Consider the following 26,381-nt stretch of genomic DNA (forward strand, 5'->3'; position numbering starts at 1 on the left):
TCAAAAATGGACTTATCGGTCTTTGCGAACAAACTCTTCAAATATATTATCTATGCATAAAAGGTATAAATATTATATGACATGGCGACAAGAAGGACACAATGACATTCAGTACAGCTAGATTATAACAATTTATGATAAGATTTATTGACGTATTCACGTGTTCGAATTTCCACTTAGATTTGACAAGAGTTTCCATTCACATGCGAGAGTTGCTACATTAAGAAAAACTGCTACATAATCTGATTGGGAAAACATTTCTTTTTTTAAACAATTGCCACACAAAACAGGACAAGGTCATTTTTCTGTTACTTCTGCAATTGGCGCCAGCGATTGTTGGTTTTGGAAGAATAGATTAACACATTCCTTCATAACAATTGCAGAGTAGCTGCAAAAGTTCTATCAACAGTTATAGCAGATGGGAAACAGAGTATCAAGACTGACATGGAAACATGTAGTTTGGATTTATACATCGGATAGTTATTGTCAATGTTTGTCACTGTCGGTGGCCATGCCCCGAGCAACGAAGCACATTTTTAGATGCCTATGATTATGTATGTATGTGCGTATGTGTATGCGTGCGTATAATATATGTGTGTATGTGTGTGTGTGACCGCCTTGTTTATTTGCGGGGAAGAAAAAAAAAAATTCAAGAGATGCATCCGTTCATTGCCGTGTTGGGGCCGGGGTTTCAACACAAGTCTACCTGCCTTTTTAACACTCGTACGTCAGTGGAAAAAAAAAATGTTAGCCACTAAACATGCAATCCATAGTGTATGTGTGTGTGTGTGTGTGTGTGTGTGTGTGTGTGTGTGTGTGTGTGTGTGTTTTGTTTTGTTGTTGTTGTTTTTGGCTTCATTGATGTGATAAAATACAAAAACAAATATAACTAATTAAAACAACGAAAATCAACATATATCACAAGAATATTGATAATATTCCAATTAAAGTTTATCAGGAATGTTTAAAAAAAGGAGATTGGCACATGGAGAGGTAGTGTTTTAGGCATGATTGTCTTATGAAGTTGGTATGTACGTGAACTTGTCGAGAAACGCAATAGCGTATTCGCGAAGGGTGGCACGGTGGAAGTGATACGCATACGCTCCGACCGCGGCGAAGAGAGATAATGTGAATATAAACGGGCGTGCCTTTTTCAACATTCCGCGAGCCATTGGCATGGCCATACTCCAAAAGAGACTGTTCGCGTAGACACATTCCCGCCTGAACGTTGTCCTGCAGAGGACACGCTGGTAGTATGCAGACGTGTGAGGGCGCTTCGAGATGAACACGCGCTCCGCCAGACCAACGAATACCAGTCGATGCAAGATACACGCCAACTGAATGTCAGCAGCTGTGAAATTCCGTCCACAGAGCCAGTACTCTTCATTGTCTGAAAATGCATAAACAAACGAAAAAAAAATCATAGTACATAATTATGTAACTGCTGGTCAATATCTAAAACAAAACAAAACAAACTCCTTTGCAACCTAAACAGGAGATAGAAATAACACTTCTTTTCAAAAGGTGGTTAAAGGTGGTGATTTCATCAGATTCAACTTCCTGATAGAAGACATCATAATCAGAGTGTACTATTTTTTAGCAGTTCCATGCAGCAAAGTCCTCAAAATATTGGAATTCGTGTGAAAAAATGGAAAACTTAGGCAGTGACAATTGAGGTTGTTTTTTTTTTTGTGCGTGTGTGTGTGCGTGTGTGTGTGTGTGTGTGTGTGCATGCTTGACCGTACTTTGACCTATGAGTAAAAACCAGGCTGGCAGGCTTTCCTGCCTGTGCAGCTTTCCAGGTGGCCGATGCACATATTACTCGATTACTGGCTGTGAAATGTTTCATTTCTATTCATGCAAATTCTTTGGAGTGATGGAGGTAACAGGATGAGAATGTGTAGAGTTGAGAAGTCATCCCAGGGAAGTCACAGAAAGAAATATTAGAACAGGTAGGCTACGTATTCGTTTTACAGTAACATGCAAAAATCGTTGTTCCAAATCCACAAATTTCAGAACATGTAAATTTTATGTAAATTATATGAAAGTAAATAAATTAGTGAATGGATATATGAATGAATAAATAGGTAAATAGATACATAAATAGATATATACATAGACTCATGTACATTTCTCAGAGGTACATTTCCTTATCCAATAATGGAGTATCATCATGGAAAATAAAACCATCGCATGAAAAAAAAAAAAAAAAAACTTACCAAACTCAGCTTTCCTGTCTTCGAGTGCTGTCTCTACCTCTGCCAGGGCCTTGTCGCACACGTCCAGAATTTTCAAGAAGGCCACTTCGTTACTCGCTGTGTCACTGAAGGTAACCAGGTTGCGACGATTTGTCAGGGGTAGGGCCAGATCGGGATGTTTCTGCTTGATCTCTTCAAGAGCCTGTGCCCCCTTGGCCATTTTTGCTGCAGAATCATGAACATGACAACGAGACACATCAATTTGGTATAATTATACACAGTCGAAATTACAGACGATTCGAAGAATCCACGTAACTTTCCTATCGCACCTGCAGCGCAGTTCAACGAAGGAGTGATACTGCTATACTTAAAAATAATAACAAAGTCGTTAGTAGTCAGGTCCATTAGTATTCGTTATTGCCTCTACTCTAAAGGTCCTTCCACTATTCTTATCCTAACATTTACCTGGGACCCGTTTCATAAAACTTGTTTTCAGTGACAAGTTGTCATACAGTGTAGTTGTTGTAAGCTATATACTGAAATCCTTGCATCTGATCGGCTGAGAGCAAATTAATTGTAATAGAAATGTGACAGTTGTCACTGATAACAAGCTTTATTAAACGGGACCTAGGTACCATTTTTTTTTTTACAGCTGGCTCGAGAGGGACATGGTGGGTAAAACATCTTGTCCAGACGCATGCAGGCATTTGGCGGGATTTGAACTCTGGACCTTCGATTAAATGTCATGTGTACTACTCACTTACCGCAGTGCCCCTGTGGAGTAGGGTATTCTCCACGGTTGCTCCGGCCCTGTTCTCAAATGGCCTTATAAGTCAGACAAATATGATTGTCCTTACGTCCCTCAAGGTCTGTTTTGCTTGGTGTTGCTGTTTTTTTTTACGGAACTATTCTTAGTGGGAGAGACATTTTAGAGTTGCATATTATGCTGTCCTTTCAAGCAGCTGTTGGTGACTCCAAAAATGCAATTAAGTTTGTTATTCGGAAGGTTGGTTAATTATAAAATGAGAAAGGGGGTTTCGCTATTCCAAAAGTTCGTAATTCCCAGAACGAAATAAGGTTCATAATTCATAAGGTCCCATAACTTAAACCAACTTTTCGAATATTGTCAGATTAACGAATCTTTATTTAATTTTCGGATTAACGAGCATTCGGAACAACGAACTTTATTGATTTTTCATATTCGAATCATCGAATCTTCGAAATAACTGGGCTGATTTCGATAGCGCATTAGGAAGGCTGACCCGGCTTTGATAGATCCGAGATTCCGGTATTCAATCCTCTTTGTATTAGTACACACACATTCGAAGAATTATGCACGTAGTCATTCGCTTACCGGTGCTATTTGTGTCCTTCGAGTAATAGGCCTACATACCCCGGTTGGTAGGGAATGAATAGGGCCTCCCATGAATCTGCTCCCTACCAGGTATTCTAAAAACACTGTACTTTTGGTTTGACTTTGGTATCGAACTTCGAAACCTCTCAAATGGTTGTTTGCAAGGGAAATACGTGTTACTTATAACAGACCTGTGGTCCAGCTCGGTGCCTCACTAACCTTTCATCTGGTCCACTGACATAAAGTTTGGAACACGACTGTTCTTGGTCAGGTGGCGATTGAATATGGCGCCGTAGGAGATGATGTCAATTTCGATCGGATCTAAGAGTTGTCGGAAGTGGCGTGCGCGAACGGCTTCGTCTGAATCCCCGGGAGGGCATAGCTTGGGTCCTTTAAAAAATGCATATAATTTAAAGACATTATTCACCATTTGCTTATAAAACAAAATCCAGCTTAAATGCTTCAAAATAGTTCTACAATGGAGTTAGGGAAAGAAAAAACCCAATGTAAACAGTTACATCAGTATAAACAAAGGTAAGCTTTGTCAAGTAGACAAAATGTGAACAATGGTTGTATTTTTTTTTGACAAAACCGAAAACTATTAAAGGGATGGAACAGTATTGGTGCAAATGAGAATTGGGCTTTTAACTTTTTGCTATAGATGCCAAGAAAACACTTATGATATAGTACAGAACATACCATTTAAAGAGGAATTCAAAGTTTATTTGATGAAAATCGGGTTTGGAATGACTGAAACATCCACAAACAAAGTAAAATAAAACGATCGTATAAATAAAGTATGGGTCCCACACTTTATTAGAATCGCTCTTTTTTGGATATCTCAGCCATTTCAAAACCAATTTTCATCAAATAAACGTTGAATTCCTCATAGAATTACATGCTCTTTCATATTTCATAAGAGGTTTCTCACTATCCCACCAACAAAATTAATGTTAGAAACCTGAAATTATAGGTCTCAACCAAAACTATACGGTCCCTTTAATATCTCCTAATATTCTAGGCTTTATCGGGAAATTCTTATATGCTAGGATGTTTTTTAATACAAATGAGCTACACATATGTATCAATGTGATATCACGAACTTTTTGTAAATCACTGCTCCCAATATAAACAGTCAACAGGCTGTTTGGGATGAGTGCTGATACAAGTTTATCACTGCTGAGCGAAGGTTAAATGCAAAAGCAGCTATATCAATGTTTAGCAAATTGAAAATAAACAAGCAAATTAAAAACAAGGAAAACAGTCAAAATATATTTGTGTTTAGATATGTATAATTGTTTCATAAAAAACAACATTTAGTTGTCTTGTTAACATTGAACATATTGTTTTTCTCTGCTGTTTTATGAGGACCTTACCTTTAGACTCTTTGATACATGTATATAACGTTCAAGTACAGTCACCTTGTAATTTCTACTGAAGGTCTTGAAGGGCAGAAGGACAATTTCGTTTCATATTTATAGCGACGCAATCCATGATTACTGTGACATTGGGGATTTTCTAAAACCGTAAAGGAACTAAAATCGGAGCACAACAAGCACCGATCTCTAATACTCGCCTTATTTATCAAAACAGAAAGTTTATAGTGCATGTATGAAGGAATCAATGGCCTTGAAACCGTTAATTTCTTTATATTCTTTATTATTATACACAGCCACAGACTCATATTTTAACTCCAAGATAAGATATTCAAAGGCACACGCGATATCCTGCCATTTTTATGATTCGTATTATACAGAGAGAGAGAGAGAGAGTAGTTTTATTACAACTTATATATTAAACATTACACATTGGTAATTTACTGCATAATTCCTCAACTGTGAAAACAAATAGAAATCCTTACGTACTCGACGACGGTAATGTGTCGACGTAGTCGATGATGTCGGCAGAGTCTGTGTATAAAGTTCCCTTGTGCTCCATGGCGGGCACGGTTCCATGGGGGTTGACGGTCCTCAAGTACCACAGTTCGTGGACCTCGCCCATGATCAAATTCACCAGACGACTCTTGTACGCCACACCCTTCTCCGCCAAGGCCAGTCGAGCCTGCATACCCCATGGGCCAGAATAGACAGACATACAGACAGGCAGGCAGATACACACACATACATACATACAAACGCGCACACAAGTATTAAAACGCAGGCACGAACAAAGAGATTAGTACATTGTTGGGTATAGAGAGCAAACGAGGCAGAATATTATTGACCTAATGCAAGCATTGATGGCTCGCAAATGAACAAACGATAAAGTGTTGATAAAAAATCTGCCTTTGACAGATAAAATGATATATATATGTATTATATACATATATATATATATATATATATATATATAATTATATATACATATATATATATATATATATATATATATATATATATACAGTCAACCTCGGATACCTCGAATTCGTCGGGACTGAAGAAAATGGTTCGAGGTACGCGAATTTCGAGGTACGCGTACGTCGAATATTCTTCGACTTATCCGAAGTTTATCGTTGTTCAACATGGTATCTGTTGTAGTGCCTACTGATTGTTTGCATGCTTGTCAATTGGAATTGAATTGACTTTTATATGAATGAATTGAATGAAAATCGGAATTGAAATTAAAATTTCAGAAATAAAGATTTTGGTGGCCCGACCGCGCCACCAAAAAAAGTCGGATGTTTGCCTTTACTTTTGAAAATGAATAGCGGTAACAATCGGCTACGTAAGATTCTAAAATAAGTGTCAGATGTTTGCTTTTAATTTTGGAAATGAATAACGGTAATATTCGACTCGGTATGACACAAAAATAAATGTCGGATGTTTGCTAATACTTTTGGAAATGAATAATGATAAGACTCAGCTCCGTATTGTGCTAAAACTAATGTCAGATATTTGATTTTGCGTTCGAAAATGAACAAGGATAACATTCGGCTCCGGAAGACGCTGGATAATGTCGAATATTTGCTTTGACGTCTGGAAACGAAAAAATAATATTCCGTACGATGTACGATGGTTTGATAAATGTCGGGTGTTTCCTTATACTTTCGAAAGGAAATAGCAATAACATTCGGCTCCGGAAGATGCTAAAATAGATGTCAGATGATCGCTTTTACGTTCGGAAGTGAATAGCAGTAACATTCTGCTCCATACGATGCTAAAATAACTTTCTGATGTTTGCTTTTAAATTTCGAAATGCATAACAGTAACATTCAACTGCGTTCAACGGTAAAATTAATGTTTGATGTTTGCTTTGACGTTCGTAAATGAGTAACAATAATATTCTACTCCTAACGATGATAAAAAATGCTGGATGTTTGTTTTTACATTTGAAAGTAAATTCCAATAACATTTAGCTCCGGAAGATGCTAAAATAAATGTGAAATGTTTGCTTTGATTTTCTGAAATGAATAACAATAATATCAAACTCCGTACGATGATAACATAAATGCCGTATGTTTGCTTTTACGTTAGAAAGTAAATGGCAATAACATTTAGCTCCAGAAGTTATCACGATACATCGTCGGTGTTTTCACGAACCGACGCTATTTCGATTTTGGTCAAAATTTTCAAAATCGAGATATTGGTACCAAATGAAAGTGCTTTCAAAACTCTACCAAATTCCAAAATTTTAGATCACAAAATTAATTATTCTTAATTTTATCAAAGAAAGAAAAAAACGACGGTACTCGAAATATCGAGAAATTGAGAAAAAGGGGTTTCACGAACCGACGCAGTAAAGATACGCCGGTTCGTGAAACCCGAATTGCTAGGGTGAAGAGCAATGCGGGTTTTACGAACCGTCGCAGTTGCATTATTTTGAGCTTTGTTCAACTTACTGGCCTAGAATTAGGTTTTGGCCTTAATCCAGATCTCAGAGTGAGAACCAAACCTTCTGAAAGATGAATGACGACCTAAGCCAGCCCACTGTCCACGAGTGAAGTGAATGGTAAGCTATAATCCTATTAAAATCATGCTCAAAATAACAGTTTCAGTTGGACTACCATAACCAATAATTGCGGTAGAGTGTAGTCCAATGCATTCAATCGCGTGATGCTTATGAAGCCTAGTATGTAAACGCCATCCAATTTCAAATTAGATCCCAAATCATATTACAATGTATTTATAGTTTCTTTTCAACTTATGTCGTTACTTCTGAGACTACTGAGTACTGTAGTCGTAACGTCTGTGTGCAAGACATGCAAGATGTCAAAGTCTCGAAGACACTCATGGCTATGCCTTGACTTGCCCTTGACTCATGAGTTGAAAATGAAATCATGAGATTGACAAAGTAGGCCTACTAAACTAAAAAAAAGAGTAAAAAGTCTAAAAGTAAAACTCAAAGGAAGAGTAAAGAATAAAGTTAGACATATTAGACTTTAACTTTCAAGTTTAACTATTAAGTCTAAGTTAAGACTTTACTTGTAATGCCAGTTTACACTAAAACTAAGATCATCTGAAGTCTAAGACCAAGTCAAATTAACACAGAGTCTATAGTCTAGCTCTAGATCTACATCTAGACTAGTGGTAATAGTAGGTAGAGTCCACCCATTTTTCCCCCAATTGTTACTGGTCCATTCCTGAAAAAGTTACTGGTCAGTGTCCAACAGTGATTTTTCCTGGTCAGGGACCGTCGGACCAGTGCCAGTGTGCAGCGTTGGTGTAGATGTCATCTATGACAGTATGTGGTCTAGTGATACTACCTAAACACTACGAGTAGTTTACAGGTTAGGTGGCTTTCCTGTACAGTGCAGTGTTAGTATACTTGTGAATTCAGCCCTAGTACCGTACTGTGTGTAGATATGTGACATTATGTCTAACGTTAGTTCGAGTGGAGTACCTTTGAAGCACAGCGGTGGGGCTTTTTTTCCCTAAAACTTGTGAATGCGGCCCAACCAAATGGCGTTTACATATTTACGCGTGATTGATAGTGATACAGTAGCGCTGTCGATTTCCACAGCAGCCATACATAATCTTTTGTCCTTTCTTCTTTCCTTTTTTCCCTTTGTTCTTTCACCCTTTTTATTCTTGGAATCGAAGGACTTCTAAGAAATGTCCCTCGACTGATTTAACCAGGACTCTTGAGTCCTGGTAAACCTAACCTAACCGAGTAACCTTTAACATTTGTTAGGCCTAACATAACAGTAACACTGACTTAGCCCTGTATTGACTTTGTCCTTGGCCGACTTACTGAGATGGCGAATCTAACTCTTTAACGTTAGTCTAAACATAGTCGTTAGATCTGTCAGTGTCAGTGTCACCGGTTATTGTATATGGTGCCATATCTAGCGTACGTTAACAAGTTGATGTTAGTTATCTATGTCAACTTACTGATTCAGTAATAGTGGTACTGTCATCCTGTTGGATATCGCCGCAATATCATCCGTGACATGTTAATTTCGTGTCACAAAGACTAAAGTTGCCAAGATCTAATAGTATTAGATGTCTAGATGTAGATGTAGTCTAGATAGCCCTATAATATAAATTTTGTGAACCACTGGTAACTTAAAAGTGAAAGGTCTAGACTTCACTTAGTCTATAATTAGACCAGACATTCATGAGGCAAAGGCCAATTTAGTAGATCTATTCTTATTCTATTTTAACGTCAATTCCTACTAACTCGCCACGTGTTATTCCTAAGGCCAAGGACTTCCGGGTTAGTGATTTTTTTTTTCATAAATACCAAACAGCAGACGTGTTTCATTTGCATTCTTGCGCAGACTTCATGAAAATATGTGCAGTATCAAAGAAATATGATGCACATGACAATGCCAGTGTTTTATAGGTGAATGGTTAATACCTTTAAAAGCTGAATGATAATGTAGAGTCTAGGTCTAATTAAGATGTTACAGTCTCTGATAAGAAACAGGTTTGATTGTCATAGACTGTTTCCCAAATGCAGGTACATGTAGTAATATTCAGCTATTTCAATGCAATGCCTTGTTTACAAATACATGTAGATTTATATTCATGTGAATGATAATTCAATTTCTACATGAGACATACTAAGTGCTAAACATAATATCTTGCATCAGTAAAATGTGTAAATGACGAGACAATTTGAATATGCATCAAATACGAACAGCAGCATTTTTTGACATTCTTTGATCCTGCATAGGCCTACCATTTTGTTTTGTTTAATATAAATAGAGCAAAATAATTTCAACTTCAGTTTTGTTGGCTGATTTTTTTTTCTTCTCAAAATTAAAGTTGTATCTTGTGCCATGATGTTTGATTTTAATCAAAAGTTCTTAATTTCTTTCTTTCCTTTCAGATGACTGGTGCCATGTAGTAGCGAAGAACTGGACTGTCTCAGAAAGAAAAGGAAAAGTACAGGGTCGTGTACATCACCAACGGATGTGAATACAATGGTAATGTAGAGTCTAGGTCTAATTAAGATGTTAAAGTCTCTGATAATAAACAAGTTTGATTGTTGTAGACTGTTTCCCAAATGCAATTAGTAATATTCAGCTTTTTCAAAGCAATGCCTTGTTTACAAGGACATGCAGATTTGTTCATGTGAATAATAATTTAAATTCTACATGAGACTTACTAAGTGCTAGACATAAGATCTTGCATCATTAAAATATGTAAAAGTCGAGACAATTTGAATATGCATCAAAGACGAACAGCAGTATTTTTTTGACATTCTTTGATCATGTATACCGTTTTGTTTTATGTTTAATATAAATAGAGCAAAATAATTTCAACTACAGTTTAGTTGGCTGATTTCTTTTTCTCAAAATGAAAGTTGTATCTTGTATCATGATGTTTGATTTTAATCGAAAGTTCTTAATTTCTGTCTTTTCTTTCAGATGACTGATGCCATGCAGTAGCGAAGAGCTGGACTGTTTCAGAGAAGAAGAAAAAAGTACAGCATCGTGCTGATCATCAAGGAATGTGAATACAATGGCTTAGGAAAGAAGACAATCTACAGATAGGATAGAAGGGAGAAATTGGGATGAAGGGCGACAACATAAGGACGGTATATCTGCAGTGAAATGTGATTGTAAAGTGGAAACCTGAAAGGAGATCCTAAGATTGAAGGTGAAAACAATGCATTCCATTCTGTGATGTCGTAATTACAATTTTGCTACACTTTGATAACACTACAGAGAGACATTTATATCAAGGAAAGCTTCATGTGGATATGGAATGTTAGATTTTTTTAAGTGTTCATTGGTATGTATTTCATGATAATAAATCTTGAAGGTTTTGTGTGGTAATCATAACCTTGTGATAAATCTTGATAGATTTGTAAGTGCACATTGGCAATATTTAGATGATGCTGTAATCAGATTAAGTTCTATTCTCCTTTATTCTTTTATTTATTATTTTGTTGTCTTCAACCCACTTTGAATGTGTCACGTATGATTCTTATAAACATGGGAACATGCACTCCATGTAACTGATAGGACTTATAACAAATTGACATAATTATTCAACCATCACTAGACAGTTCTGTTATAAGATGTTCTTTATCTAACTAAAATTGTAAATTATAATATGTGTATGTTCCCATGCAAACTCACAACAAAATACAGAAATTTGATTTCTTTTAACAATTATTCATTATGTCTCTAAATTTACAATTAAAGAAAGTGATTGCAATAAGGATGTCAAACATTGTATATTAAAATAATAGATTATTCATTTGTCTCCATCCGTAGTAACGCACGCAACTGCAGTGTGCAGTTTGTAGGCTGCTGTGAAACAAAAAAAAAAAAAAAATCACAGGCAGCCCAAGCAGGATTCGAACCCACGACCTCTGGATTACTAGACCAGCGTCATAACCACTAGACCACCGGAGTGCCCTGGCGCTACCTTTACACATGAATAATTAAGTATAGAAGGGCTTGGGGGCACTTCGAAGTTTACTGCTCTTATTCATTATGTACATGTCATTTGCAACTCAACTAAAGATGATTAAACACACTGAAATTCTTACTTTAAATGATATTCATAATCTGTTTTTTTTTTCTTTAATAGCTTGGGATGTACACTTTATACACTGTATCGGTCTACATTTCGCCTACAATATGGAATTCTTTACTTCGAGACGTTTGTTTTTAACAAACAAAAAATTAAGAGTCCTTTAAAGGTGCTGTAAAACAGTGGTGTTTGTTTGTTTTTTGGTGGGGGGGGGGAGGGGAGTCAAATTAGCCTTGGCCCCTCTCCGCTGTCTTTTTTTTTTTCCTTTAGCTGCATTTTCTTTAGTCATCACATGAAAATTCGTCTGCATCCACCCCGTAGTTTTGCTGATTACCTTTCTTTTTAATTATTTTAGCCACACACAATTTTGGCTGAATTTCCCCATCCCTCTTGTGAATTTGCTAGTACATGTACTAAAACACATTCTCAGAATGTGTTTATAGTACTGGTGGATTAAGGATTCACAGGGAGGGGGGGGGGGGTCGGCCAAATTTTCTCTTTTCTCATATGTAACAAGTCTACGGGGCGAAAGGCTGATATTATGGGCTTTCTACACACATTTTTAGATGCTAATGGTTAACATGAGCATGATCATTTATGTTGTGATTAATTTGTTTCCTTATATATGTATGACTTCTATTAGAGACTTAATTGGCTTGGCACTCCTTGCATCGACCTATTTTAGACACCCATTTCCTTCTCTCTCTCGTGCTTTTTCTCTACTGTCCTGTGAATAGTGTAACTACATGTACATGCAGTACCTCTTCTCTTTTGTATGATATACATCAAGTTTTTATCTGAGCATATGGGTGTTGCAGCACTCTCAAGCTTCATGCATATGCAGCAACATCTTTGTGTGTTCATATACATAGTTATGCTTGATATATTAATTTGAGAATGTTATTCTTTCTCTTGTATATGTTCCGTCCGCACTCTATAGATGTAAATGTACGATGTAAGATTTGGTGTGCATGTTCGAACTGTGTTCCTCTTTTTGTGAACACACAAGAACTGATATAATAATGAACTTGAATTACACATATTCTTAAATCTTGATTCCATCTCCATTTGCCATTAGATATGTATTGATTTATGGAGCTCTTCCACAATTGTTATCCTTCCCATTGTCATTACTCATCTCTGAATAATTCAAATTTGATATTTTATTGAGGACCTATGTTTCTTCGATTACATAATGTACCTCTTCAATATATTGCTGCAAAAGGCATAATAAAACATGACCATTATTATATATTTTAAATGAAGCTTGAAATTCTGATAGTGTTGATATTTATGTATTTTTAGGAGTTTATCAGTTTCGAAGAGTGCATGCAGGATGAGTTTTATGTTTTTATATGATCAGGTGCAGCTATCATAGAATCTGTTGAGCAGGAAAGAGAAAGATGGAAAATGAGGAATTATGAGTGAATTCGCATGCGAGCCAAATGACAATAATGACGCTGATAAAAATTGTGACAAAGTAAATGTCACAAATATGTGGAATAATAAGAAATAAAGAAATTAATATATTATTTCAGAGAAAGAAATAACAGAGTGCATGCATGAGTATGAAAGATGAGTAAATACAAGTAATTATTACTGACTGGCACGTCTTTTTCCCAAGATTTAGCGGTATCCTTCATCTTAGAACAAAAATTCATAATTATTATGAAAGAAGTGAACTCAATTTGAATTAAAAATAATGAGAAAAAATGAAAGAGTAAGTTAATAAAGTTAAAAAAAACAGTAAAAAGTAAAAAAAAATATGAAACACAGTATACCGAGTACATGTATTACCAAATGATAGATGTCCAAATGCAAAAGTGTTAAATAATAATATATCCACAAAAAGGGGGGGGGGGCAAAGAAATCTTTGGAACGATCAACCACAGCTATAATAACAATATATGCGTGTACTAAATGAAGATGAAAACAATGACAACACTCTTTTTAGAACAATTAAGAGAAACTGGCTTGTACATTGTATTATCATCTTAATTATCACTAAATGTATTGTAATCATCACAACAATCATTACATGACAATTAATTTCAATTAATAAGGTTATTGTTGATAAGCAGGTATAGCCCTAATAGTATTTGTACGTAAACACATACGAAAATGAAATAGCGACGGTTCGTAAATAGACGCGTATTGCACGTTACCTATTGTACAGGCCCTACAGCGCGGGTCTCACGAACCGGCGTAATACAACTTACGTCGGTTCGTGAGACCCGCGCTTAAGTACATAACCTATGGTGCGCGCAAGAAACGATGGATTTACGAACCGACGCAGTGAGTTTGAAGACAGAAATATCGTAAATTTTTTGAATTCACACTAAAATTACACTATGGATAGGAAGAACAACTTCCACTCTCATCACCCTGTCAAAATTTTCACACACAAGACAGGAAATGTCATTGAAAACGTTGTCTAAAACTTGTGAGATCTTTAAACGCGATTTTCTCAGAATTGCATTTTCGCTCAAAAACGAAATAGCGTCGGTTCGTGAAAACGCCGACGACATGTCGAATGATTGCTTTTACGAATGGCGGTAACATTCTGCCCTATACGATGTTAAAAAAATATTGGATATTTGCCATTACATTTCGAAATGAATAACAGTAATTCAGCTACGTTTGATGGTAAAATAAATGTTTGATGTCTGCCTTGACGTTCAAAAATGAAAACCAGTAACATTCGGCTCCGTACAATGATAAAATAATTGTCAGATGATTCATTTCACTTTCGGAAGTGGACAGCAGTTACCTTTCGGCTCCGGATACGGTAATAAATAAATGTCGGATGTTTGAAATAAACAACCGTAATATCCTGCACCGTACGATGCAAAAACAAATAACAGATTGTTGCTTTTACATTTGGAAATGATTAACGGTATTAAACCACTCAGTTAGATGCTAAAACAAATAGCGGATGTTTGCTTTCACGTTTGGAAATGGATAAGGATAGCATTCAGCTCCGCCAAGATGCTAAAATGAATGTCGGTTGTTTGCTTTTACATTTAAAAATGATTGACGGTTATATTCGGCTCCGTAAGGTGCTAACATACTAATATATGTTGGATGATTGCTTTTACAATAAGAAATGAATAACGGTAACTTTCGGATGATAACAAATGTCAGCAAATGCTCCCACTTTCTCATTTCAAACGTAAGTTTTAACCTCCTAGTATAAGCATCAACTTTTATAATAATCTCTACGCCTAATTGCTAAATCTTAAAACACAGAATAAGATGATTGAATTTTCTATTCATTTGTTTAAGACATGGGGCATCTCTATCACTTCAACAATGCTTAATATTAATTTTTCTGTGTTTGGTAGGACCGTTTTAGTTTTTCTAATGTTTTTCACGTTTTGTTTTTTTTTTTTTTGCGTCAGCAGATTTTACTTTCGACCACCAAAAAATAAAAATCAATGACATTGGTGACCCGATAAAGTCAGTGTGGAGCCCTGTCTATTCCATACTTTATTATCCTCGGCTTATACTTCCAGATCATATACCACACTATTATTTTTCATAATCGCATTGCTGGAAAAAAAAATCCAGTGCTTGCGTTCTCGGGGAAGAATAAATGAAACCAACTTCGTGAAAGGCCAAAAAAAAGTTAAAATATAGGCACTACGCAGGAGATTGATGTTAGAACAGTGGACCGTGATTAACGCCAAAGATATAACTGTCAACACCTAAGCAGGTGCGCCACGACGGTTATGAAATCTACGCGCACGGTATGACTACTCGGTAACACGATCAAAAAAAAAAAAACACAGTGGTTAAAGAAAAGAGCTTAGTGTTAACGTAAGCACTCCATTGGCACGGGTGCTATGTGCATATCGTGTACGTGTGTAGTAGGTAGGTGTTGGAGGTTTTTCTTGTCAGCTGTGTAGACCTACCAGGTATTTCTTTGGGAGCGCGATTTTTAAGAATATTTACAGTCGAGTGTGAAAAGATTTATGACATTTCTCCGCTGTCAACGCGCGCTTAATCGGAGATGCTGAGTGATGTTGCAATTTCGATTCGAGCAACATGCTGGGAAAAACAATAAGTTAATTAAGATTGGGACATTAGATTTTACTTCCAGGTAACCAAACTTCGAGTTATTTTCTTCGAGCTACGCGAATTTTAATACACGGAAACTCCATAGGAACAATCGGGACTTTCATTTTGCACCCGAGGTAAGTGATATTCGGCTTATCCGACGTCGAGGTATCCGAGGTTGACTGTATATATAATTATATATATATATATATATATATATATATATATATTGTAACGAAATTCGATTTAACCGTTCGATTATAATTTGTCATAATCGATTGTGCCTGTAGTATAGAAATGGGCACACTATCGAAACGTTGGACAAACGTTTCAAAGTGGTAATGCATCATTATGAGTTTAAACATGTATTATCTAATATATGGTTACTTGTTTGTCATGGACAAGTTTGGATTATTTTAATACCAACTCCGGTTTAGACCGATGATACATGCCGAATTATAGTAACCATGTACAAGAGATACTGTTAAAACGTATAGTCATTGTACGAATATTGTAACCACACCAGCATTGTAAATAATTTAAATGACTACTATGGGTATTACTTGTGTCGCTTACGGTCGTGCGGGATTGCCTCCTCATTCCGCGATAGGAGGAGAGGCATATAAAGTGGCCGTTGTGTGACATAGTCCGCAACAAATAGCCCGTGTATGATGTATTTCCAATGTGCTGTTAGTGTTCACTTCACTGTGTAATAAACTGTACATGTGTTCCTGAACTGACGACTCTACTGTGTCTTTTTGAGAATTCTATCACCAAGCAGCGGTGTGCAGAGTGGTGGTACATGTCTTGAGCTGGAGCACCGTTCTTGAGAAGACCAACTAGCAAGCCGTTGGATTTCAGGTATATTGGTAATGCGACTTGTCGCATAGTCCGTGCCCAATCCAAGTTCCAGTCGTCGTCATTGGATTTCGGGTATAATGGTAATGTGACTTGTCGCATAGTCCGTGCCCAAACCAAGATCCAGTCGTCGCCTGAGGAAGTTGGTAACGGTGCGATACAACACTTTACCCCGTACCATCAACGATACCTGTGCCACCATATGGTTGTGAAAGGTGTTCCACGTTAGCGTGACTGAGTTGGTAGCAGAGTTGGTAACAAAACTTGGTAGCAGAACTTGGTAGCAAGAGTTGGTAGTAAAAGTTGATAACAAAATAAGTGTACCAATTTAACATCCTCTACAAGTGACGCTTGGGAGTGACATACATAAGTGATGCTGAACTTGGTATGTGTGCCGCTTGTGTTGGTGAGCTGCTTCTGACACAACATAATACATGGTAGCGTACAGACTAGTAGTTTTAATAATTTAGAGGGATCGTTGTAAACTGCAACAAAACGAACCCCGCCTACTCGGCCATCCTGACACGGCTCGCGGAGACATATTTTGTACAAACAGTCAAATACACTCTCATCATTCACGACGAGAAGGCGAGTTCGTCACACATGGTGTCAGGAGTGGGATCCCTATTTGTAACTTTTGTATGAATTAATGTAGTTAACTGTGTTTTCACTATGGCACGCGAAACGCCATTGTTGGAGTTGTCAATTTTGCTGGAGAGCAAGATTAGCGAAATCGACGACTTGATTGCTCAGGTGTCCGAGTCGGTGCGCAAACAAACTGAAGTAGCACCAACTTCGGTTTCTAACTTACGCTGCTCACCGATGACACTTGGAGGGCGCCGTAACCAGTCGTCACTGTCACGCTCGCCAGTGATGTCACCTCAGCTGTTTGGAGATGCGAATGGAGAGGTGGAGTTGTCAGCTTCGCCATCGGCAAAGCTACTATCTCAGCAGCATCAAACTCCAATGCAGCAGTCGCATTCATCTCGTACAAGTGACCAGCCTGTTACATTTGGTGGACAACCAGATGTAATGCCACACCAGTTTGGCCCGAACCAGCGACGTCGAACAGAGCTCTGGGACCAGAGACGTCATTATGATGTTCAGGGCAACGGAACCAGCAAACCGGTTGTCATACCAGATAGATATGATGGCAAAGGACCTGTGCTGGATTATCTTTGCCATTTCGAAGCTTGCGCTGGAGTTAACCGCTGGACGGAAGTGGAAGCTCTTCAATATTTGGCTGCCAGCTTGAAAGGAGCTGCTGTCAAAGTACTAGCACAGCAGGCGGGACATCAGTTGACGTACCAAGAACTTGTGAACCGCCTGAAGCACCGCTTTGGACCTGTTTCGCATTCAGAAGTATTCCTGGCAGAACTGCGTACCAGACGACGCAGACCAAAGGAAAGTTTGCAGGAGCTAGGACAGGGCATTCGCGAGCTTACATGCATGGCATATCCTGAATTCGAGGAAGCGGGCCAAGATAAATTGGCTCGAGGTCACTTTCTCGATGCTATAGTTGACCGGGATATCCGAATCGGCCTTTTCCGAGCTCAGCCTCGTACGCTCGACGAGGCAATCCAAGCTGCTCTCAACACAGAAGCCTTCCTACGGATGGAGAGCGACCGTCAGCAGTATAACCGTGTCTTGTTGTCACAGGAGGAAAAACAAGACGTGGATGTGACGGATGAAGACACTGCTGACAAATCCATGGGGGTGTGTGAAAATAACACCACTCTCATGATCGAAGCAGTGAGCGATCTAATAAAGAAGAGGGAGAAGGAGCAACCAGCGCCAGTGCCGAGAAACGACTTGGCATCAAAGACTGAGACACTCCCTAAAAGCGAACAGGAGGACAATCAGCCTTCTGACAACAAGGAGGACACATCCAAGGAGGGTACGAATCCTCCAGACGACGGGTGCACAGCAGCCAGAGAGGCACCCGAACCAGAGACATCTCACCCGCCACTACCTAGTTCCCCAGCTCCACTTCTGTCATCCACGTTCCAGAAAGGACTGTACGTGAAGTTGAACGTGAATGGGCAGGAGGTGATGTTTCTGATAGACAGTGGTGCATCGCAGTCATATGTCTCAGAAGGAATGTACCTGCGAATGAGACCTGAACGAAAGCCACCACTTGAACCAGTGACAAGCATCGTTCGTCAAGCAGATGGATCTCGGCTGAAAACAAAAGGACATGCTACCATGGAACTTCAGCTTGGCTCCTGCTTGTGCCAAGTTGACTTGGTAGTAGCTGACATAAGAGCTGAGGGCATCCTTGGTCTGGATCTCTTGATTGGTCTGGAAACCACGCTAGATTTCGAGAACATGCAGCTGCATACTCCATGGGTATCTCTCCCATGTATAAACAATGAGAAACATATATGTGCAGCAACGACAGCACCGACGTTGGTAAAAGGGACAGCGCCAGCCAACCTTACCCGCCTTGCTGAGGACGACACGGAGACCACGCCTCTCGACGAAGGTATAACTCAGAATTGTGTGCCGCCACATTTGGATAACTTCTGTCAATGCAGTTTGACAGAAACTCCCCCAGAAAGCAATTCATCGGCATACCAGCTTCTGAGAGACGACTCAGAGGTGTTCTCTACAGGCCGAGCAAGGACACGTGTCAGCGTCAGCACGACAGCACCAGTGGTTGCGGGAAAGCTACCTAGTGGACATCGCCGGTGTGACGACTCTTCCTCACCTGCACGCTATTCTCGGTCACCGGGAAGACCACCTTATTATCTACCCCGATCGAGGAGCCGCTCTCCGTTGGGGCACGCCCGTTCCTCTCGTCATACATCGGATTCATTCTGGCACACCATGCCAGGGTGAAATGTGACATTCCTCGTGTCGACCTGTCTGCTGCAAGGGAGCAGCCAGGTCAGGAAAATCAAACGAAGAGATTGTTGAACTCTTAAAAGATGAGATTCTGACGAACAATTAGTCTATATGACAATTGGACAGCTTTGAACTAAAGACTGTAGTTGTCACATAACGTTGTTATGAACTGTAAGAGTTTTGTGACAGAATAAGTGCACAAAACGTTTAGTAGTAAGTGAATTTTGTTTTTGTCACTTTTTCTTTCTTCATGTGTTCGGCTCCAGGGACGAAGCCTGCATGGGGAGAGAAGCCATGTAACGAAATTCGATTTAACCGTTCGATTATAATTTGTCATAATCGATTGTGCCTGTAGTATAGAAATGGGCACACTATCGAAACGTTGGACAAACGTTTCAAGGTGGTAATGCATCATTATGAGTTTAAACATGTATTATCTAATATATGGTTACTTGTTTGTCATGGACAAGTTTGGATTATTTTAATACCAACTCCGGTTTAGACCGATGATACATGCCGAATTATAGTAACCATGTACAAGAGATACTGTTAAAACGTATAGTCATTGTACGAATTTTGTAACCACACCAGCATTGTAAATAATTTAAATGACTACTATGGGTATTACTCGCGTCGCTTACGGTCTTGCGGGATTGCCTCCTCATTCCGCGATAGGAGGAGAGGCATATAAAGTGGCCGTTGTGTGACATAGTCCGCAACAAATAGCCCGTGTATGATGTATTTCCAATGTGTTGTTAGTGTTCACTTCTATGTGTAATAAACTGTACATGTGTTTCTGAACTGACGACTCTACTGTGTCTTTTTGAGAATTCTATCACCAAGCAGCGGTGTGCAGAGTGGTGGTACATGTCTTGAGCTGGAGCACCGTTCTTGAGAAGACCAACTAGCAAGCCGTTGGATTTCGGGTATATTGGTAATGTGACTTGTCGCATAGTCCGTGCCCAATCCAAGTTCCAGTCGTCGTCATTGGATTTCGGGTATAATGGTAATGTGACTTGTCGCATAGTCCGTGCCCAATCCAAGATCCAGTCGTCGCCTGAGGAAGTTGGTAACGGTGCGATACAACACTTTACCCCGTACCATCAACGATACCTGTGCCACCATATGGTTGTGAAAGGTGTTCCACGTTAGCGTGACTGAGTTGGTAGCAGAGTTGGTAACAAAACTTGGTAGCAGAACTTGGTAGCAAGAGTTGGTAGTAAAAGTTGATAACAAAATAAGTGTACCAATTTAACATCCTCTACAAGTGACGCTTGGGAGTGACATACATAAGTGATGCTGAACTTGGTATGTGTGCCGCTTGTGTTGGTGAGCTGCTTCTGACACAACATAATACATGGTAGCGTACAGACTAGTAGTTTTAATAATTTAGAGGGATCGTTGTAAACTGCAACAAAACGAACCCCGCCTACTCGGCCATCCTGACACGGCTCGCGGAGACATATTTTGTACAAACAGTCAAATACACTCTCATCATTCACGACGAGAAGGCGAGTTCGTCACAATATATATATATATATATATAATTAACATACACACAAGCAGACGTATACCCTTGACGTATACCCTTGACCAGGAGCAGACGTCGTATACCTTGTGTGTATGTTCTGCTTCAGAAACGGATTTTTAAATCTAACATCACATCGCATCCTGGTCGCTGATGTAGAATGCGATGATTAACCTGTTTGGTGTCTTGTTTCTAAAACATGCGCTTTCCTCGCCAGGATAAAGCGTTTTAATGCCATTTTAGGTTTTAATCTCATTATAACAGTGTATCTTGCACGAAACGGTTGTTTTGTTGCTTTGTCGATCAAGCCCTTGGCATACATTTTTATCTTGAGGAATACTTCATGTAAAATTAATGGGTATCCAACATACTAGTAGTTGGGATGATAAGTAGGCCTACTATTTTGCAGGTGTTCTGTTAAAAAAAAAAAAATCCATGCGCATGAAAGTTTGAGAAATTGCAGAGGTACTGGCCTTTGTTTTCCTCCGTTCCCTAAGTTACAAAAATAAAAACAAACAAGCAAACAACATTATTTAATGAGGAACGCATGAGAAGCGAGGGTAATGCTATTGGCCTTGGGAAATAAAATCGTTTTCCTTCTCACGACGTAGTTTAATTTCCTGGCACTACGAGATAGTACCCTAGAAGGAGTTTGTTGTGGCATTCTACGATATGACCAAGGGGCAACTAATCTAGGGAAACTGGATGGTATTGAATCGGCACTTCTGTACTATTTATTGAGATGACATGACATTACTCATGCAGGACTGTTTGATACAATCGTAAATGGTCCACACGAAATAAAGATTTGTAAGGGTAACAAAAGCAAGAATATCTTTGTATGGACTCGTACGATCGTTTCATCCAGTCGTAATGTGCTTGCTGCTTCTCAAAATGTATTATCACTCAGATGATGGTAATGGAAACGTACCTTTTGTGAGTAGAACGAGCCCTCCGCGTGGTATAATACCGGTATAGTTGACATGGCTGGTGTGTCACAGATATCATATAGCAGACTGCGATCACTCCAATGTTTTGTGATGGTCTAAAATGGTTAATACGCTGTAATGACTATCAGAGTGTCTTTCACGACAACCCAACAGTGTTTCTCAAATGCAGTGATCAGTTGTTCTTGTGTAAAGTGACCGGTAGAACGTACGTCCAACGCGTTTTGTATACATTGCGAGTCCAATACCAATACAACGTACTTAAAAGTCTTTCGTATAGTGTAATTTGTGTGGGCGTCAGTGCGACATGGAATCCCAATTAACAATACATTGTACTAAAGCAGTGTATAATGCAAGCAAAGCGTTCACATGTGCCCTTCTATATTGACTGTAAATGTTTACTGAAGCGATATAGGCCAACCCGTTGTGCAATATATCGTGTATGAAAAGAAAAAATGAAGACGAAAAAGAAGAAGAGAAAATGGAATCCTGCTTGATTGGGCACTGCACTTCTTTTGAAGTAAATGTCTCTTCGATTATAATCATATCAATGGTAATCCCCATGAAGGCTACTTCACAGATATCGGTTGGACTTTGCCTCTTCTTTCAGCGGTTGGAATAGAAATCCTACACTGTATGTTCAGACACGTGGATATGCAATATTACAACTACTGACTCGATAAAAGTAGATTTCCCCATTGCCCCCCCCCCCCCCCCGACTGTCCAGGATTGTGACACATTGTTTTGTTTTGTTTGTTTTTTTACAACCAGGGAAATTGATATTTAGACAATGCGAAGACGGTTCCTACATTACATTACATTAAGTTTTGTTAATAAATTGGTTATTTACATGAGTTGTAGCGTGTTTACTGTCCATGATTTAATGTATATGCGTACATCTTGTATGATACATGTATATCATAATTAATATACTAAAATATGATATAATATGATCTAACATAAGACAATTCTATAACATCATAGTATATTAAAATGAGAGGGGAGAGAGAAATAGAAAGAAAGAAAGAAAGAAAGATAGATAGATAGATAGATAGACAGATAGATAGATAGATACTGCAATTTTTGTTAATATATTGGTTATTTACATAAGTTGCAGTGTGTTAACTGTCCATGCTTTAATGTATATGCGTACATCTTGTATATGATGCATGTATATCGTATATCATATACTAAAATATGATAATATGATATAACATAAGATAATTCTATAACATCATAGTATAGTATAATGAGAGGGGAGAGAGAAATAGAAAGAAAGAAAGAAAGATAGATAGATAGATAGATAGATAGATAGACAGATAGATAGAAAGATAGATAAATAGATAGATAGATAGATACGGAGACATCAGAAAGATGAATAAAGTCCAATAGGTCAATGTCATGACGAACACAAACGTGGGTTATTCCTCTGAACAGTTAAGTAGGCCTAGGAAGACTTCATTTCTTTTTTTCAAATCTTATCTACCTCTGGTCAGAATTTCAGAATCCAACAGCGTCTTTATAAACAACGAAGCAATGGCAGGCATAACATGCACATGCATCAAAATCAAGGATGGGATTTGACACAGTCAGTACTTGCTAGTGTCTTATCATTAATACATTTTAATAAGTAATAATGTAATAATGTGATTTTGATATGACATATTAAACGAAGTTACACTGAGGTCATTATTTCTGTTTTCTCTGTGAGGTAAAATGAAATGTGTGTTGTTACTCTGTTTAATCAATTTCGTGCCACGTGGTGTAAATTATTCACGAATAACAAGTGTTAAAGATTCTGTAGCGTGGAGATTCATGAAGCGGAAAGGCTGGTTCAGTCTCCTCAGATACATTCGAGAAACTCGTAACAAAGTTTTGACAGCCTTATCACTATTTCTGTGTAAGTATAAACACATGCAGCCGTATAGAATCTCCACTGAACTTACCCGTTATCCATGAGCGTATACCCTTCAAAGCGTATAATTTGCTAGATTCCGTGACATTTGCTCCTTCGACAATCCTGTTCCCACGAAATATTTGCACGTTAAAGCCAAACATAATATAGTCTACACCCAAACCTTAATCCCCACATCAAACTAAACCTAACACCTAATTTCAACCATAACCTTAACCCTAAGTCTTTGGAGAATATAAATAAGGCTGCAGCAATTGTCTCCCTGAATGCCGTGTTACCATTCGCTGACCGGTGTTGCACGTGATTATCAGAAAACACAAAATTCCCAACTTTGCCATGTTTGCAGGGTCTAAAAAACACAACTGAGGTGAAGAAATTTCATCAAATTTATAGAATTAGATGACATGGAAGTAGGTGTGCGTATGAAGACAACTTGAACAACCTGACTCACCAAACTATATTGATTTAATCATAAAGTTCCACACATCCATGCAACATAAACATATAAAAAGTAATGCAATGATACACTATATTTTTCATAACGCCTAGATTTAAAAAAAAAACACACACCCACGCACACACAAAACATTTTTGTGAACTTGGCGAGCATTTGACATGGCATTGTCTGTTCCTTTGTGTGTGTGTGTGTGTGTGTGTGTAATTGAATTGTTTTTCTACGGTGAAGTACATACTAACTTTGTTGTTATTTTTTTATGTTCCCCGGCTTGTTTTGGTGTCCATTTCATGTCTATTTCTCACGGAGGAATAATGACAGCGGTACAGAACTTTTGAAAACTTTCAGCATTAACTCCACCTGAACAGGCAGAAAGACGCGTTGTGTGTCACCATCGAACCTGGTGCATTTCTTTTTATGATTTCTTTTTTAAACACAGAAACACGCATACAGACACACTATATAATATATATTCATTATTATATATTTTACCTTGAATGTATGTCTGTTTCAGAACCAGATTTTCATTTAACATCACATCGCATCCTGGTAGCTGATGAAGAATGCGATGACTAATCTGTTTGGTGTCATGTTTCTAAATCATGCGCTTCGCCCCGCCAGGCAATGCCATATTATCGTTACATATCTTTACTGTATTATCTGCTCACCAAATCATACCAGACAGCAATGCAACATTACAAAATAGTTTGGAAGTGTATTTATTGTTAAACTTCACTGGGTTAGTAAAATCTTTTATTTCATTGTTGCTTTCATATTGCTATTATCTCATGCTTTATGTACATCTTCACGATATAATGTAATAGAACATATGATAATCACCAGTTACGATATCAAATACAAAAGATATATATATATATATATATATATATATATATATATATGAAGAGTTTGTTTGCAAAAACCGATAAGTCCATATTTGCCAAATGGAGATATTTGCGATTAAAGGTCAAGAAAAATAAAGAGAACAATAAGAAAAATTTTGCTTCTTTTGACCATACCTTAAAAAATATACCTTTATATGTAGTGACCAATATATATTTTAAAAGGTATTATTTTGTACATTGGTCAGAGACCGTTACTTCAAAATCTTCAAAAATGGACATATCGGTGTTTTGCGAACAAACTCTTCATATATGTATATATATATATATATATATATATATATATATATATATATGATGCCAACAATCTTACTGTATGCATAATAATACCGATATTCTTAGCCAGTGTACCGTAAAAGTGAAGGTGGCATTACTTCTAAAATGTACAGTACGTGGACCACGCGAACCATTGCAAATCAATACAACTGTAACTTTGTTAAAGTATTTGTAGATGTCATCAGTGAAAGCGACCACAGATTACAACGGCTGAAATAATGCTCTCGTCTGAGAGTAGTACAATGATAATGTTAATTTCAATAAATCTGAAATATCTAAATTAGGCACTATCATTGCGTCAACTGCGTGGTAGAAGAAACCTAGCACGGTATTTCAATCAAAAACCAATGATTATACATAGCATGGGAAGAAGACAGAATTAAGAGATGGGTAAAGCACCGACTAATGCAAACTCTTGAATACATGTACTTTGTGTTATTTTCACATGGTTGGGAATATATCTATCCTTTCGTTTGACGGTGTCCATCATCGTCATTTGCTTCCTCCTAAAGAAGTAAATAGAAATAAGGAACCCCAACACAGATACCAGCTTTTACAGTACCTCGTAGGAAATCACGAAAACAACTGAATTGTCCCGTAGAGGGCAGGCTTTTACTTCCTAACGCCTGTATGGTCTAGTTACATACGGGAGAATTGAGACGATCTCCAAATATGGATATACACAATGCTGAAGTACATTCAGACAATTCACCTAAATTGTGGTTTTTCTTCTCACCCACTCAATACCAGCCATTTTTCTTTTCTTTTTTTCCAAAGTGAGCCCCATGACAATAATCTTTGTCCGGGAAAGACAATAATAATGTCCCTTATTCAGCAGATTTCCCTATCATTTTTTTAAACCATATTTTTGCATTATTTCTATTACATCAGAAAAAAACTCACAAACGAACAACTATACTAAGCCTACAGTAGGCAACCTTTTGTCAAGGCCCTGTATGGTAGCTATAACAGGCGAGCGAAGGAAGCCCAGCCAACAGCAACAGCGCAAGGGCGTTTTGAGATCTGCTTCATACATTACCATTCATGGCACATCATGGACCCAACTGAAGAGTCATATTAAAGTTCATATTAACGGGCTCCGGTTGAAGAAA

The 26,381-nt window shown here is 38.1% G+C and overlaps 1 protein-coding gene across 1 annotated transcript; it reads right to left on the bottom strand.

Moving 5' to 3' along the window:
• Positions 1-1,016: 1,016 nt before the first annotated feature.
• Positions 1,017-21,924, bottom strand: LOC139710055 (ganglioside-induced differentiation-associated protein 1-like). Its single transcript, XM_071622002.1, has 5 exons — positions 21,707-21,924; positions 5,418-5,613; positions 3,772-3,942; positions 2,220-2,423; positions 1,017-1,390 (listed from the first exon to the last, which is right to left on the bottom strand). Exons 1-5 carry the CDS (start codon positions 21,758-21,760, stop codon positions 1,017-1,019), a joined length of 999 nt encoding a protein of 332 aa, XP_071478103.1. The 5' UTR covers positions 21,761-21,924.
• Between the last annotated feature and the right edge of the window lie 4,457 nt (positions 21,925-26,381).

Source organism: Diadema antillarum, unplaced genomic scaffold (assembly GCF_040938485.1).
Source record: "Diadema antillarum isolate AM-2024a unplaced genomic scaffold, OU_Dant_1.0 seq00001495_RagTag, whole genome shotgun sequence".
NCBI classification, from domain to species: Eukaryota; Metazoa; Echinodermata; class Echinoidea; order Diadematoida; family Diadematidae; genus Diadema; species Diadema antillarum.

Bases quoted from the DNA above. Each gene is read 5' to 3' on its own strand.
- LOC139710055 (XM_071622002.1), bottom strand. From the start codon at position 21,760: ATGTCAACTATACCGGTATTATACCACGCGGAGGGCTCGTTCTACTCA. The intron at 3,943-5,417 runs GTACGTAAGGAT...CATTTTTTAAAG, and splicing joins CGACACATTACCGTCGTCGA to GACCCAAGCTATGCCCTCCC. The intron at 1,391-2,219 runs GTAAGTTTTTTT...ATGCATTTTCAG, and splicing joins AGACAGGAAAGCTGAGTTTG to ACAATGAAGAGTACTGGCTC.